General features: G+C 39.4%; 1 protein-coding gene across 1 annotated transcript in view; it reads left to right on the top strand.

Moving 5' to 3' along the window:
• PACRG (parkin coregulated) overlaps positions 1–16,678 on the top strand; it is a 469,474-nt gene extending 452,796 nt beyond the window's left edge. Inside the window, exon 5 of the mRNA XM_075267841.1 lies at positions 16,335–16,678. Within this exon, the coding sequence (XP_075123942.1) occupies positions 16,335–16,495 (161 nt within the window). The 3' untranslated portion in view covers positions 16,496–16,678. The remainder of the gene's footprint in view (positions 1–16,334) is intronic.
• Positions 16,679–16,909: the final 231 nt, after the last annotated feature.

Raw genomic sequence — 16,909 nt, 5'->3', positions numbered from 1 at the left:
GATTCAATAACCTTTATTATATTTTATTTCTATGTCCTTGGTAAGTTTGCAATGAACAGTCGTATAGATGGAAAGTGGGACCTTGCTTCCCCCTCCGGAGTTGGCAGCATGCCGCTAGTGAAAAAAAAATGCTAGTGGTCTCCATAGACCAGCATTGTATGGAGGCGAAATCCGCTGTCAAAATCCACCTCCTTGCCCCCGTGTGAACTAGCCCTATCTGTGTCCATACCATTGATTTGTATAGCCTATATTCTTGTCATGAGCATCTCTGTTTCTTTTGATGCATCCCATAATTCTATTTGCCTTGGTAGCAGCTGCCTGGCCATAGTCAATGGTCACTAAATGGTTAGCTTACTGTCCACCAAAATCCCAATGTGCAGCTTCCCTAGTTCACCCTGTAGTATTCTACTAGCTTCCTCTTTTTTATTACTTTACAGAGTTTGGTATCCTTGCACATGTAGAAACCCTATTTTGTAAACCCCCTACCAGGTCATTAATAAAGATATTAAACAATAGAGGACCTAATACTGACCTCTATGGCAGCCCACTGCTGACTGACTCAATTTGGATATATACCATTAACACGTACCCTCTGTTTCCTATCAGTGAGCCAGTTGTGATCCCAAATGCATATACAAAGCCCTGGCAATTCCCTTATTAGTGTAATAGCATGTTTATTTTAATGTCCACTATGTCAAATGCCTTTAACTATTATAGGAAAATTGAGACTTCTCAAGTTTATTAAAGGATGCATTGTTACCTTCCAATACTTTGCGAATAGCAGTTTTAAGCTAATAGCACTATTTCAATCGCTATAGATAAACAAGGTACATAGTTGTGTATAATAGACTCTGTGCCTATATATACAATATATATATACAGTATATATTCTTTTATTGAGATATATACTGAGTGTGGATCTGTGAGAACCAGAGGTCAGCACTAAGGTTACAGAGATATCTTCTTTGAAGCAAGGCTCAGATTGCAGCTGTCTGCACTATACCTGGCTCTTAGATAAATAGAGGACTTATGTTTCCAGTGCTGCCAGTACTTTAACCTTCATGAGCACAAGTGTTCAGTCTAGGGTCTCTGCATTCACAAAGCCTGTCTCTAGAGACTTACACAATCCATCAGCCATTTCTGTTCTTTCATCTGTGGTTTCGAAAGCATTCCTACCGCATGCAACTTCATGTTCCTATTAAATATTCTGATTGGAGAAGTGACCCTTCTCTTTCAGCTAACAAAAGGTACTAACGGGAAAAAAGACAGAACAAATATTGGACGTTTTACAAGTATGTTTAGTGAGTTGCTATTTGAGACTAGCATAACACCCAGGAATTATAAAACGGGAAGCTCATAGAATGTGAAGCGCACAACGCTACCGCAGATCCTTTCTCAAAATATAAAAACTTAGGTAATATATCATTTAACTATAACTGTCGGTATGGATACTCGGTGGATTACCATGTCACAGAGCACTGGAAATATAGTCTCTGATGTCGAATTTATAACCTCATGTTTTTTTAGTCATTCATCTAACAATTGTCCAGCTGGTATATAATCGAAAGAAAAAGTTTGAGGATGGTATGAAATGATAAGACATATCAACTTCACTGATTTCTTACCATCCCCATTACATTTGTGGGGTCCACTGTCAGTCTTTACTTTCTGCCCCAGTCACAGGCAGCCATGGTGGTAGAATGAGCATTTTAAGTCAGGAGAAAGCAGGAAATAGAGACTGGCAGGGAACCCTAGAAGTATTAGAACATACAAACTACACCAACCATGTTTCTACATTAGATTGCCTTTGGCATATTTTCAGTTCCATATATTATGCTTACTGCGCATCTGTTCTAAATAGGTTTTTCTGTACAAACATACATTGCCATGGACATAAACATTCAGGGATGTATCCCAGCTATACAGGGGTGAACCTAGTCTTTGTGCCGCCTGAGGCAGACATCAGAAAGCCGCCCCCCCCCCACCCCCGGAGGAGGGGCGGAGCCGAGCGGAGGGGGCAGAGACAAGCGGAGGGGGTGGATCAGAGCAGAGGGGGCAGAGTGGGCGGCGTTAGCAGTCAGAGAGCAGGCAGGTAGAGGACCTGCTCTCCGCTAAGGGTAAGGGGCGGCCACTGGAGCAGCGCTCCGTCCACAGGGCCTCCCCAATCCACCGCTCAGTGACGGTGACGCTAAGCCAGTCCAAGACAGCTTGTCCTGGACTGGCTTAGGACAGCAAAAATGCCGCCCCCCCCCCCCGGAGCCCCAGCATAGTGCCGCCTGAAGCAGTCGCTTCAGGTCACCTCATGAGAGGTGCAGCGCTGCAGCTATATAAACATACACAAAGTAGCAATTGTATCAAATTAGCAAGTTCCACCCAAATCGGAAAATGCAGCGCCGCAACTCCAATGAGGCGACCTGAAGTGACCGCTTCAGGCGGCGCTATGCCAGGGCTCTGCCACGCCTCCTCCGCTCCGCCCCCTCATCCGGGGGGGGGGGCTTTCTGTCGTTCGCCTCGGCGAAAGGGGCAGGTTCACCCCTGAGAAAATGGCAACAAATGACAAGACAGTAAATACATACATAGCAGAAAGGTTTGTCATATGTTCTAGTTTGTCATTTTGCACAGCTCACAATAACATCAGTTTCCATACATGTATTGATTGCAATGTTTTGCAGTTGCTTTATTTTTTTCTCTTTTTAATTTTTTTTTAGTATACAATATCTTCTGGTTGGAAACAGGCAGTGTCCTCATATTAGCACTAAAGCAACATACATGTGAAGTATAACATGTGCCGTGTGAAATCAGTTTATCTTGTGAAATAAACTCCATTTGTTGATTAGAAAGAGAAAGGTGTGTGTGAGCGTGTGTGTGTGTGTGTGTGTGTGTGTGTGTGTGTGTGTGTGTATATATATATATATACAGTCCTATGAAAAAGTTTGGGCACCCCTATTAATCTTAATCATTTTTAGTTCTAAATATTTTGGTGTTTGCAACAGCCATTTCAGTTTGATATATCTAATAACTGATGGACACAGTAATATTTCAGGATTGAAATGAGGTTTATTGTACTAACAGAAAATGTGCAATATGCATTAAACCAAAATTTGACCGGTGCAAAAGTATGGGCACCTCAACAGAAAAGTGACATTAATATTTAGTGGATCCTCCTTTTGCAGAGATAACAGCCTCTAGTCGCTTCCTGTAGCTTTTAATCAGTTCCTGGATCCTGGATGAAGGTATTTTGGACCATTCCTCTTTACAAAACAATTCAAGTTCAGTTAAGTTTGATGGTCACCGAGCATGGGCAGCCCGCTCTCAAATGATCTGAAAACAAAGATTGTTCAACATAGTTGTTCATGGGCAGAATACAAAAAGTTGTCTCAGAGATTTAACCTGTCAGTTTCAACTATGAGGAACACAGTAAGGAAATGGAAGACCACAGGGACAGTTCTTGTTAAGCCCAGAAGTGGCAGGCCAAGAAAAATATCAGAAAGGCAGAGAAGAAGAATAGTGAGAACAGTCAAGGACAATCCACAGACCACCTCCAAAGAGCTGCAGCATCATCTTGCTGCAGATGGTGTCACTGTGCATCGGTCAACAATACAGCACACTTTGCACAAGGAGAAGCTGTATCAGAGAGTGATGAGAAAGAAGCCGTTTCTGCAACCACGCCACAAACAGAGCCCCCTTAGGTATGTAAAAGCACATTTGGACAAGCCTGTGGACTGTTGAAACAAAGATTGAGTTGTTTGGTCATACAAAAAGGCGTTATGCATGGCGTCCAAAAAAAAACAGCATTCCAAGAAAAACACTTGCTACCCACTGTAAAATTTGGTGGAGGTTCCATCATGCTTTGGGGCTGTGTGGCCAATGCCGGCACCGGGAATCTTGTTAAAGTTGAGGGCCGCATGGATTCCACTCAGTATCAGCAGATTCTTGAGAATAATGTTTAAGAATCAGTGAGGAAGTTGAAGTTACGCCGGGGATGGATATTTCAGCAAGACAATGATCCAAAACACCGCTCCAAATCCTCAGGCATTCATGCAGAGGAACAAGTACAATGTTCTGGAATGGCCATCCCAGTCCCCAGACCTGAATATCATTGAACATCTGTGGGATGATTTGAAGCGGGCTGTCCATGCTCGGCGACCATCTAACTTAACTGAACTTGAATTGTTTTGTAAAGAGGAATGGTCCAAAATCCCTTCATCCAGGATCCAGGAACTGATTAAAAGCTACAGGAAGCGACTAGAGGCTGTTATCTTTGCAAAAGGAGGATCTACTAAATATTAATGTCACTTTTCTGTTGAGGTGCCCATACTTTTGCACTGGTGAAATTTTGGTTTAATGCATATTGCACATTTTCTGTTAGTACAATAAACCTCATTCCAATCCTGAAATATTACTGTGTCCATCAGTTATTAGGTATATCAAACTGAAATGGCTGTTGCAAACACCAAAATATTTAGAACTAAAAATGATTAAGATTAATAGGGGTGCCCAAACTTTTTCATAGGACTGTATATATATATATATATATATATATATATATATATATATATATATATCTAAGCAGTAATGTATGGCAGGGATATAAAATACTTTCTGTGACACTCAATACCACTGCCATTGTCATTCATTCCTATCTGTCTCCATGCTTTGTTATACACCTTTCCATACAGTAGGTTATTATACTATAGAAGATAACAGATATAATGTGTATTTTTGTCAGTTGTAATAATTTACTAAAGTAGAAAAGTAAATGAAAATGAGCTGAAAACCCCAGTTAGACTATGAAGCCATGTAAAAGTCTTTCATTCCTTAATGCTGTTCCAAGCCTCCGGTTTAGTGATTAATGACTTTTTATACAGTTATACTTTTGCTGCTTACTAAGCTTTTGTGATTTTTCTGGCAAGCATAATTGTGTAGTTTTATTATACATGGAAATAAATCAGTTTATGCGTAGATTGTTTTTTAGGTCTGGCAAGCAGCTCCCATTAAGGAGTACATAAATTTACATGTAAAGATGATTTTTTTGCTTTCTACTTTCACACCTTTTCACACCTTTTGTAATGTTGACCTAGACAGTTACGTGACTATTAAACTATTGGCCCCGGATGAAATGAACATTGTTTATGCAAAACCTTTATTTTTCCATAAACATAACCTAAGCTGCTCGATTACAGCTAAATAACTGTTCCATATTCTGCCATACAGTGCTGAAGTGACAGTACCGAACACATTGCTATCAGATTTTAAGACTGCGCTGCACATAGTGTGCTCTGGTGGTATGAGACATTTCCCTACTTCCAAAGTTCTTGGATTACCTAGCTGAGAGCAGGAGTTAGTGTTCACAAAGTATGCATAGGGTAGTCTGAATAGTTTGCAGAAATGACAAAGGGACTGGGAATAGAGGAACCACGCCAGAAAGATTTATCAGGCCGGCACCAATTCTTTTATGGTGATTGTATTCACTTTGTGAGATCTTCTGACATCCAGGTGGTTGTATTTATCCCTATATGAACCTTTTTATACCATTACTTGTATGGGCTTCACTAGAGATGGATAGCTATCTATTCTATTACTGGTGTGATGTCAGATACCGGTTTACTCTCAGCACTCAGGCTATGTACATGTTTTATTGTGGACTCACTCCAGTACGTATCTGAATGCACAGACATACAGCTCGCATTATTTGTAGCAGAGCCAGCAGGGTTTGTGCGTGTAACATTATTCAGCCCCACTTTGTTTCATTATTGATCCTTCTTAGCTACACAAGCAATTCTGAAAGTTTTACCTTATTATTACAGCAATAAAACTGCTCAGCAACTCAGATAAAAATATCAATCCCTTTTACAATGATTTAGTATATCATCTGCTGTTATTTGTCAGGGAAAACACACACACACAATGCCTTTGTTTTCATATTAGGACTTCAATAAAAAAAATGTGAAGTAGGCAAGGATTCTGTTTGATCCAGGCTAGTATTTCCAGGGAATAGAAAATAGTGATAACAGCTGTCATACTGGCTTGATTTCAATGTATTTGTTTCAGAAGCAAATCACAAGTGTATTTGTACTTGACTTGCATCATTCGTAAAACTTGTCCATGTGTTCCACCGTCACGGTGACATCTGACAGGGCTTTCAGAAGTGTTTCTGCAAATAGCATTGTGTCTTGTAGTAGTTTATAGGGACATGACACAGTAGTTTCTAACCAGCTTCTATATGTTTATTTATGTTGTGCTTCTATATTGATGTACTGACTACAGGAAATGTGACTTTGACAGTAGTTAAATGAGAATTATAGACTTTTATGTGCCTGTTTTTGTCTTGAGCTCCTCATACAATAAAGACACTTTCCTAAGCAGCTTAAATTTCCACTTGAATACATCCTACAATTTTATGTGTGGTAACCAGGAACTTCACAGTGTATTGCCTCTGCAATGTCTCTATAAATAACAAAAGCTTAGAGGTAATTTCCCATTCAGTTTTATTGATAACTTGTCCTCAGGATAAATTAGGATTGTGGGTCAGGGATCCCTGCTGATCAGCTGTTTCAAGCGCCATGACCCCTTTCATGTTTACATTGCACACCGATTGTTTCATAGTGACTGTGCAATGTCATTACAGTTTTAACTATAACTATAATTACATTGCATGGCCGGTATAAAACAGATAGCGTGCAGTGTAAACAGTGAAGGCAAGTGTTATGGCACTCTTACAAGAACCACGGTGCCTTCAAACGGCTGATCAGTGGGGGTACCAAAAACTGGAGGCTAGGTCTTGAGGGTAGGTCATCTATAAAAAAAGAACTTGGTAAACCCTTTAAACCAGTCATTTCTCAGGTGATAACTTAGATCACTTAGACAAATTATTATTGATTCAAGTGTATACAAACATTTAGTATCAAGTATGGTCATGCAGGCATTAGATGCCTCGCTATGTGCCCATGGCAAAGGTGGAGAATTGATTCCACTGCGGAGCCCCCATCCACCTTCCATAACCATACCCATACAATTCAAACATTGATCCCAGATAATATTTCAGTCCCTGAGAGCAAATCTCAGCAATCACATTTGTAGGGTTTGCTTTCCATGTGTCTACATTTAAGGAATTTGTATATCGAACACAGTGTATATGTCCCTCCTCTATAGACCCCAATGAAGTCCATGGGCAGCATGTGCTCTATATGCACAGATGGCTCAGCCTATTGGTTTCTCTGTAAACTGTGCTTGCTTCCCGATTAAGTTCTTTGAGCTTCACATTCAAAAATAGCAGGTGTAGAAGAAATTATAGAACATACTCATGCATTGCATTCTCCTCTTCAGCTCTTGTCATAGGGTCTTAAGCCGGAATCTGTGGTTTGTAGAGATAGATCTAATTCTCTGGCTAGGCAACCAGAATAGCACTATGCTTTGCTATCTTAACCCTGCAATAATGTACTTGAAAATATTATTATATTCATGTAATTTAATAACAGGAATAAGGACATACATACCATACGGTAGGCCATGTGGAGAACATGGGCTGCCTGGATTTTCCATTCCCCTTGTGTGTATTTGTGCAGAGATACTACAGAGGTGTATCTAAGCTTTCTTTCACCCAGGGCAGAGGTTTCATCTTGCGTCCTCCACAAAACAAATTATGTCCTCTCACAATTAGCCTATTTGGACACCAAATCGTAGTCCGGATAACCCATGTGTGTGCCATCTTGTTTCAATGGCTGGGGTGACAGTACTCTGATACTGGCTGTTTAATCACTTAGAAATCATGACATTTGGTGTGACCAAGTCACTGCTGAGTCCCAATCACAGGTCTCAATGGTGACCCTGAGAAGGCCCCAAAGAGGTGAGAGAAAGTGAGTATGGGTGTTTTTTCTACTTTTCACACCTCCTCTGGGCTTCCACTTATTATACTCTGGGGTCTGAAGAGGTAACTATTATTAGTATTGGCCTATGTGACCACTGATGGCCCAATCACAGGCCTTAATAGTCACCCTGGGTCCATCACATCACAGAAGAGCTCCGGGCATCACTAGGAGAGCACCACTAGACACTATGAGAAAGCCCAAGAGATGAGGTGAGAAGAGATGATTATTATTTTATTTTTTTTTTTACAGATTCCTTAGGTCTCTACCTATTATACTCGGGGGTCTCATACACATAACATTGGTTGTATTTGCCTTAGAAAAGAAGGGAAAAAAACTGCCTCATGTGACCGGTGCAATTTAACAGCCTCTCTCAAGTGTCAAGATGCCATAGGACATTCAGCTTCCTATATCTCTGTTTTTGACTGGACAGGTCCTGTGCAAATGAGATTTCTTTGGCCTGGCAGTATATTCACTTGTATCATCAAGAAAACAATCTAAGCATTGGTGTCGCCTCTGAATGTGGAGATTTTACATTCTTTTTTCATCATTTCATATTGGTAATGTATCATGAGTCACTAGATAATTAAAATCATCATGTAATCTCTACATAATAAAAACATCTGTTGATGCTGTGTGTAAATTGGATTCTATTCTTTTGCAGAGGAAGCAGCTTGAGTAGTGGAGAGAAGGTATTTGATTAGGTTTATTTTTCATTGCTTTGATCCCCATCATTGCTATGTATATCTCTATAGAAAAAAATAGTGCTTAGAGGCTTGCTGTATGGACATGTATCTTTAAATAAGAAACCGCACGTCCATTCGTAGAAGTACCCTGAGTCTCAGATCAGGAATTTATATATTGAGAAGATGTATATTATGTAGGGAATGAAACCCCTAAAAAAATATTAAACACATATACAAGGTATCCATCTCCCAATTGAAATCACTGGCACACTTGTCTGAGTCAGAACCATCATGGCCTTATTATTTACCTTGTAGTACTTATGGTGGTTGCACAATTGGACTAGGCCCAGGGCTTAATAATTTCTTGTGTAATGAATTCTTACACTTTATTATAACAAGTATTGGTTCACATCACATATGGCTGCTTCGGATCCAGGAGGCAACAAGTGCACCTTGATAGTAAAGATCCCAATGTAAGTGTTTCATGTCGTACAAGAAAGAATATGTCTTGTTACAATAGAAATATCTTTTGCTGCTTTTCTGCTATTAAAGGAGTTCAGAATTGAAAGCAGCTCATTATTTCTGGATAAGTAATGTAACCACATTCAGAGGGCAGGTATACTATAAAGCATATCTGGATCTGGGCATTGCATAGAAACCTTTCTCTCTCTGGAATGTAATCAAACATTATTCAGTAAGGAATGTAACCGAACATACAGCTCATGGAATAAAGCCCTGCCAGAGACATACTGACAGCCACTTGATATCTGCTCGGCTTTCCTATGTCTCCTTCAAAATGAACACATTCACAATTTCCTTTTCATTAATTGATATGGTTACAATCAGACTCCACTGGAAGCATTTACATCCACGATCAATGTTTGTATGGCACAGAACGCAGTTTTTTTGCATTTGAGAACCCCATCTCCGCATGTAGTACTGATATAAAGTTACGGCTCGAGGGATGTCTCAGGAAAACCTTATGTATCAGTATCAATTTGCTTCAAAGCACAGATGATGACTGCATACTTAACATTAGGTGTTCTGAACAAATCAATGTGATTCATCTTCCTTGTAGAGACAGTCATTGTGCTCTTTCCCTGAATTCGCCCCCAATTATCTCACTTTGAGCTGGAATATTTGCTAATTTCAGTAGAGAGAGGGAATAAGCAGTTATTGTACTTGGCAGGTGACTTTGGTGCGAATCTGACCATTTTAGTCAAATCACATCTGAGAGATCATTTTATACTTGAAGGCAGAGAAAAGGAGGATTTCTAGTGAATAGGTGTTTCATAGAGTCACATGAGAATTACTAATAACAGCCCTACTGAATTGCTTCTGTATAGAATGTACCTTTCATTGTCTAGGTTATTCACGTTATCTGGCAAACATAGTAAAGGATTTACAAATATTTAGTTATGATTTATGAAGCTGACAATAGTAGGACATGCTATGGTGTAAGCCTGCAGGACATAATCTACACCCCCACTACAGTTCAGAAGAGACACTCCAGTATGTTATCCAGCAATGAATGCAAACCGCAGGGCCATACTCATTCTCATCAGACAATTGCATTTTATCATCATCCATGGCTTTGTGCAGGAGCAATGACACCATAAAGAGGACTATTCTTTCTTCATACGCATTGTAGATGGATAATGCATAATACAACGTGAAGACAGAAATTATTAGAATACCAAGTAACAACATACAATGTGCATTATTTTCTCCCATTTTGGCTGCTATACCTACTCTTCCTCCTCCATCCTAGTAATCCTAATACTTCCGTAATAGTCTGTGGACTGCTTTTTTATACATTAATAATATACACTAATCTCTGTTTTCTGACTATTGAATATGCTGTAAATATATATATATGCACATGCCACTAAGATCAGGAAATGGCTACAAAGAAGTAATGGAAACAGCCTCAGATCTCATATAGGATACATATAGCCTGCTAGGCCACACCAGTAATCTGCCCTGACACATAGTATGTATAGTATGACATCATATACTGGCGTATAAAGTAACATATTAATAGACAAAATTGTTTTGTAAAAACATGTTATAAATGGCACAATGTTGCTACCAATGCTCCATTGTACTAAGGATTTTGGATGCTCACATGTCTATTTTAGGTGCTTTCATTGGTGTAACAAAATCAGCATGGGCACTCTGGCTAGTCCGCACTTCCATACACAGAAAGCTGTGTGCATTCTTCGCTTTGATTTATTTTTGTATTAATGTTTTCTGCAGTTTTTGCTAAAGTAGCTTTTCTGTGGGATGAAACCAAATAGGTTAAAGGGGTTTTCTGGGCAGAATTAGTATTTTTTTTTTTCTAAAGGTGTGTAGTAAAGGGTTAATAAGTACACCCATATACCTTTAGCAGTGTTTGGAGTGATTTCTGGGTGTGTCTGGTTGCTGTTGGTATTTTCTGCCTTTATTTACTTGGTATTGGCTTTCTGCTGTGTAGCTTCCTGTGTAGCTGCTGCACTAGTTCCCTCTCACTCAATCCCCCCCCACTCTCTCACTCCTATAATCCCCCTCCCTGTCTCATTCACCTAGCGATCCTGCCCATTAATAGCCTCTCCCACCCTTCCCTGTCTCTCGTTAGCCTAGCAATCCTGCCCATTACTAGCCACTCCCATTCCCCCCCCCCCCCCGTCTCCCTAGCTAAGCTATTCCACCCACTACTAGAAGACAGGAAGAGTGGAGGAGCCGCCCCGGACACAGGAAGGCTTGGTAAGTATTGATGGGGATATGACATGGGGAAGAGTAATGGTGATGTTCCGTTTCAGAAGTAGTGAAATGGAACGTCACCCGGATTATCAGAAAGTGTCCCTGGAGCAGTCACATGACCGCTCCAGGGATATGGGTAATTATAGATTTTTTAGTAATTGAAGTAAATTAGTAGTTAGGAGGTTTAGTTTAGGGGTTCATTTAATTCCTTTAACCTTCACCTCCCTACTCCACCATTGGCAGGTACTGTAATGGCATACTGAGAAAAACCCACACTGCTTTACATTTTGGACCTAGTTGTTTACCCTTCACAATTTGGGCCTTGTTAAAGTCAGTTCAATCCTTACCCTTGCCCGTTCCTTTCTAGACATCACCTTTATGAACTGTTTGGTTGCTGCCTTACCTTCAGTGTTTTTAATGTTATGGATAATCTGTAATACATATTATGTGTGTAGTATTTTAATGACTTGATAATAAAGTTGAATGTATATTTTAGAGTGATGTCCTTCATATGGAAAGTGCTGATATTACTCATTTCACAATGGAAACCTTTTTATTCGTGTCTGCTACTGGAGAATTATTCTGCCATTGTGAAGTGTTAACTTGTTATAACAAAAGCTGCTATGCAACCTACTTTGTTAAGAAATCTCAGCAATGTGATTATAAGGAATTATAGGGGAATAAGAACCGGCATTGGCAGTGGAGAGATTTGGCCAAGCGGCCGTGTGGGATTGAACATACCCATGATTAAGCTAACTGCTAGGACTAAAAATAAAGGCTACTAGCTGTGACAAATAGAGTAGCGGCTTATTGCATGTCATTGCTGCTGCCTCACTGTTCAAAGGTACTTGTTTATTGCCAAAAAAGAAGATATATTTAATGTATACACTGCACTGTACACATAGATTATAGGAAGTTATATAGCCATACTATAAAGGTACATGGTTTCATAAGCCTACACATATGAAGTCAGTGTATATGGTTAGTACTGCTGTCTTGTCGCATAGGTGTCACGATTTTATATATTAGTTGCTTTCTTGGGTTTCCCTTAGAATTTACAAATATACAGATGGGCACATATTTACTAAATTTTTTTGCCAAATCGGGGTACCATTAGCTCTCAACTTGCTAATGGCTGGAGACAAGATGACAAATATTCACAAACATCTATTGCCTACACTGATATGTGTCCCAAACTCTGTAAATCCCTCAGATATCCATGTGACCATGTGCCTCTGACACCTCTAAACCTTGTTTCTATTGTAATTCTGTATGCACATCTAGACAGCTCCATATGACATTCCATCCCGTCTGGTGGCGAAATATGTTTTATTATAAAATTAAGGCATTTTATGACTTGTTTGCAGTGCAGTCATAGGATTGGACTATTGAGATGTATCTGTTTGACATGTATGTATCATGTGTAGTGTTTGTATTGTCATGTGTGGTGTGATGTATTTTTTATTAACGCCTTCATTTAGTAAAATACATACATATACAATAACTATTCAGTATTATAAAAGTTTAAACAGCAAAAAGGCAGATAAAAAAAAGAAAAAAAACCTGAAAACAAAAACAATAGACTAAGGGATAACAAATAGTGGAAAAAAAAGGGGCGGTAGGGGCTAGGGTGAAGTCGGCAGAAACTTTGCAGTATGCAGTAGGTATCCTACAGGGTCCAAATCCTTTGAAAAGCCTGAAATAAATGGAATCTGGTCAGGTGTTTTTTCCGAAAGATGCGAAATGCTCATTCTTCAGGACGATTCGCCCTGACGACATTCATTGGGCCTAATTCGGAGCGGAGTGCATGACTGGATGCCAGTGTACTATCCAGTATCAGAGGGCATTCCAGAAAATTTGGTGTAGCGTGCCCAATGCAGAAAATACCACCAATAGCCAGGGAGAATTGTAGGGTTTAAGGAACATAGAAGGGCAGGAGTGTGATCACCATCGCATCAGGAGCTTATATTGCGTACAGGAGCATATTATATGGGGGGGGGGGGCACTGTGGAGTATATTGTACTGTGTGCAGGCCACTGTTGTGTATATCGGACTGTGTGGGGGCCACAGTGGATCAGATTGGATTGCGTGGAGGCCACCGTGGAGCAGATTGGACTGTGTGTGGGTCACTGTGGAGCAGATTTGACTGAGAACTGTTCACTGTATATATGACATAGTATCTTTTTTTTATAGCAGACGTGATATTAGTATAGGCTGCAATAACATTGCATGGTCACTAAAACAAATCCTGCATGATGTAAATAATGAACATTAATTTTTCAAAAGTACCAAATGCAATCTTCTACCTTTTCAGTACAGAGTTGTTCATATTATTTAAAGCTCCATATTTTGTATTATTGGCACTTTGCAATAAATTAATGGGTTTTGGGTTACAGTTTGGGCGCTCGGTCTCTATGAAGACTGGAGCAATAGTCAGGAACGCAATCAGCGCCTATTACAGGTAACTAGGGGGAGAGTTTAAAAAAAAAGCAGGGTGGGAGGTATCCCAACCTACACAACACTGTATTTAGCTAAAGCAACTTAGAAACATTGGGACCTGCAAATATTACAAACAGAGCAAAGTACAGAATTTAGGGTATCGCCATCATAAGTTCAGGGAAAGAAAAGAGCAGACACTTGAGGCCTTTGTGTAGTCTGCACCTGGCGACATTTTGACTTCCGCACATGCCACAGTTGAGGAGGTAGGGAGCCCAACTTCCAGTAGGTCAGCTCTGAGTGGGGAATCGCTAGGGTTTCACAGAAAGGTCCTAGGTCATAGAAATTCCTCAGCATAGTATCGTGGCTTTCACGGCGTGCAGTCAAAGCAAAGGAGAACCCCATCTGTAGGGGAGCTGATGCTCTCTCAAGAGTTAAAGGATACATGAAGGTGATGCCACTGCTGTAGAGTGACTGTAACCCCATCAAAGTCTTTCAGGCGCCTTGCTTTAGTCATGATGGGTTCTTTTAGAACAAAATTAACATCCATATCACATGATCACTACTACTACCGAAAAGAAAAATGTGGTCCAAAGAAAAAAAAAAAATTATACTTGCTATTATAAAAATATAATATTTATATATAGAAAATCTTTGTAGTAAATAAGCAGATAAGATCCTTAATGAGTTTTTTACCTAAGGAGTCGTTAGGTCCCAAGTAGCAATGTGTAGAGTAGGATCTCCAGAAACATGTGCTATATGCAGTCAGTGCTGTGATATACATGCAATGCATAATAATTTCTTGTCACTGATGTAAATGACAAGTGGGTAATCATGAGCGTGATCTGTGGGGATCTAAATGACACAATAAATAAAAGGGTTTCATCCTTCTTGAAGCTCTGTAAAGGCAAATTAAAGAAGAATATGCTTCATAGCTCATGAGTTGTTTTCTCTATATGATTAGTATTGATCCCTTGGTTGCCCTTTTAGCAGTAGGTCACTTTGAAAAACTTTACAAAAGCACTTTAAATAATGAATAGTTCTTGTAAATTATGCAGACTTTGGTTCTGTAGACTGAACTGACAAGAGTCACTTGTTCTAGTAAATCAATAGTTTACACTCAAAGTTTTTATTCTTTAATTTTTGTCTTCTATTCCCCTTGCAGATTTTTGTTCAACAATGTGAAGTATATTAAACAGAATAGAAATGGCCATTGTATTAAGTCTATAAATTCCCCACATAACTCAGATTTATGGAAGACCTTCTAATACCCGTTAAGTTGTTCAATGAACAAAAATGAATTCTTTTAACAAATGTTATATATGACTTTAATAGTATCTAGGAGCATGGAGATGACAGCATTTGTAAGGAATCGCTTTTTTGAGGAAGGATTGACTGTGGTTATCTAGTTGTATGTAATTCTATATGTTGTGCATATTCTAAATATAACTAAAAAGTAAACCTTCACCTTTCTTACAATAATACTCTAATATTACATTGCTATTGAAATTGCCACCTGTAGTTATGGGACTGTTCTTTTAACAAGAGGTAGAACTGCAAGAATTTTTGGGTTCCCCTCCTTTATACTTCAGGCAAAATGAAAGCTTTTAGGGGTTTCAGTTGCATGTAGACACTGAAGCCTAAAGGGACCCATGTAACACCATTACTATAAGTTATGAGATATAATAGTTTGGGGGTATGTTATAAATTATACTCTGGAGCCCAAGAGCTTGAAGTTGCTCCTCCAGCTACTGGATTCTGCCATTCACTAATGGGTTTGCAGAGGAAGAGAAGGAAATCTGAATGTCCCCAAAGAACCTGCAGATTTCTACCTTAAAGATGGTATGGCCAAATGGAAAGATTATCATTATAATGGTAATTGAGTAGCAATATTATTTGAAGTGGTTCTAATAGGGACCCGTAAAAAGCACAGACCATAACTGGTACTTGGGAAGGTTACTTGAAAATTCATAGAACTAGTTGTTAGTTAGTGGGGGTTAATTTTCCAGACCTAAATCACAGATTCCGATTCTTGGTCTTCACTTGCTACTTTAATTAATGGAATCACGCAATGTCAATTTTGGTTATAAAAGTCGTGAGAGCCATATCTTGAAGAACATGAATTATGATGCCACTATGATCTGTGCCAGGTCTTTAGCTGTCATGTGGCATTTACAATTGCAATTTATAACACTGCTATCCTGCTTTGTAGCAGAAACACTTTGAGGCTGGGGCCCTACTTTGTGGAAACGCAGCTTTTTTTGTTTCAGGTTTTCGAACCAAAGTCTGTAGTGGATTGAGCAGAAGGGATATGTATAAGTACTCAAAAGGGCTGAAAAACCACAGCAAAATCTGCAATAAAAAAAAGCTGTTTCCACAACGTGGTGCCTCAGCCTTAAGAAAATATCTCTACTACATAGTCTTAGCGGTGTCTATATATAAAGGCATCAATCTTCTTGAGCTTTACTAGAACCAGCTGTACAGACTATACTATGGGATAATGATTTCAGCGCTTATGGCTAGACAACTTGACAAATATAGAAAGTGAAATACACAAGTGAAATAAACAAGACTGTGAACTAACAGTGATCTCTTCTTCATGCAGTGAACTCTGGAGATGGCATCGACTACAGCCAGCAAAAACGTGAAAACATTGGAGACTTGATTCAAGAAACGCTAGAAGCCTTTGAGCGTCACGGAGGAGAAGATGCTTTCATCAATATAAAATACATGGTTCCTACATATGAATCCTGTTTGCTAAACTAGAATAAAATGGAATAAGTGAGCAGATAGGAATGTTCTCTCTGTGCTTCCGAAACTGTACACCCATTTGTTATATTTTTTCTGCTATTTATGACTTACTTTCTTTCTTCACAGCTGCTAAAATGGGATCTTCTGGGCCATTTGACTGTTAGTACTATTGTGCACCAGGCTATGGAATACATAAACACTGACTGTTTCATACATTACAATGGTGTACTGTGCTTTTTTGTACCATGAAAGAATACCCTCTTTATGGCCGAGCTGACTGAAATGAGAGTAAGAGTTGAGACTTCACTTGTACAGACAATAAAACTATAATTTTCATATGCTATTCAGCTATTGCTGCTCTGTGTTCTGTTGCCCTAAGGGTGATGTCAGAGGTTTAATGAGGGTTTAGTATGACTGCTTAATACTTAT

Source organism: Leptodactylus fuscus, chromosome 3 (assembly GCF_031893055.1).
Source record: "Leptodactylus fuscus isolate aLepFus1 chromosome 3, aLepFus1.hap2, whole genome shotgun sequence".
Classification (NCBI taxonomy): Eukaryota; Metazoa; Chordata; class Amphibia; order Anura; family Leptodactylidae; genus Leptodactylus; species Leptodactylus fuscus.
This window is presented reverse-complemented; position numbering and strand designations above follow the sequence as displayed.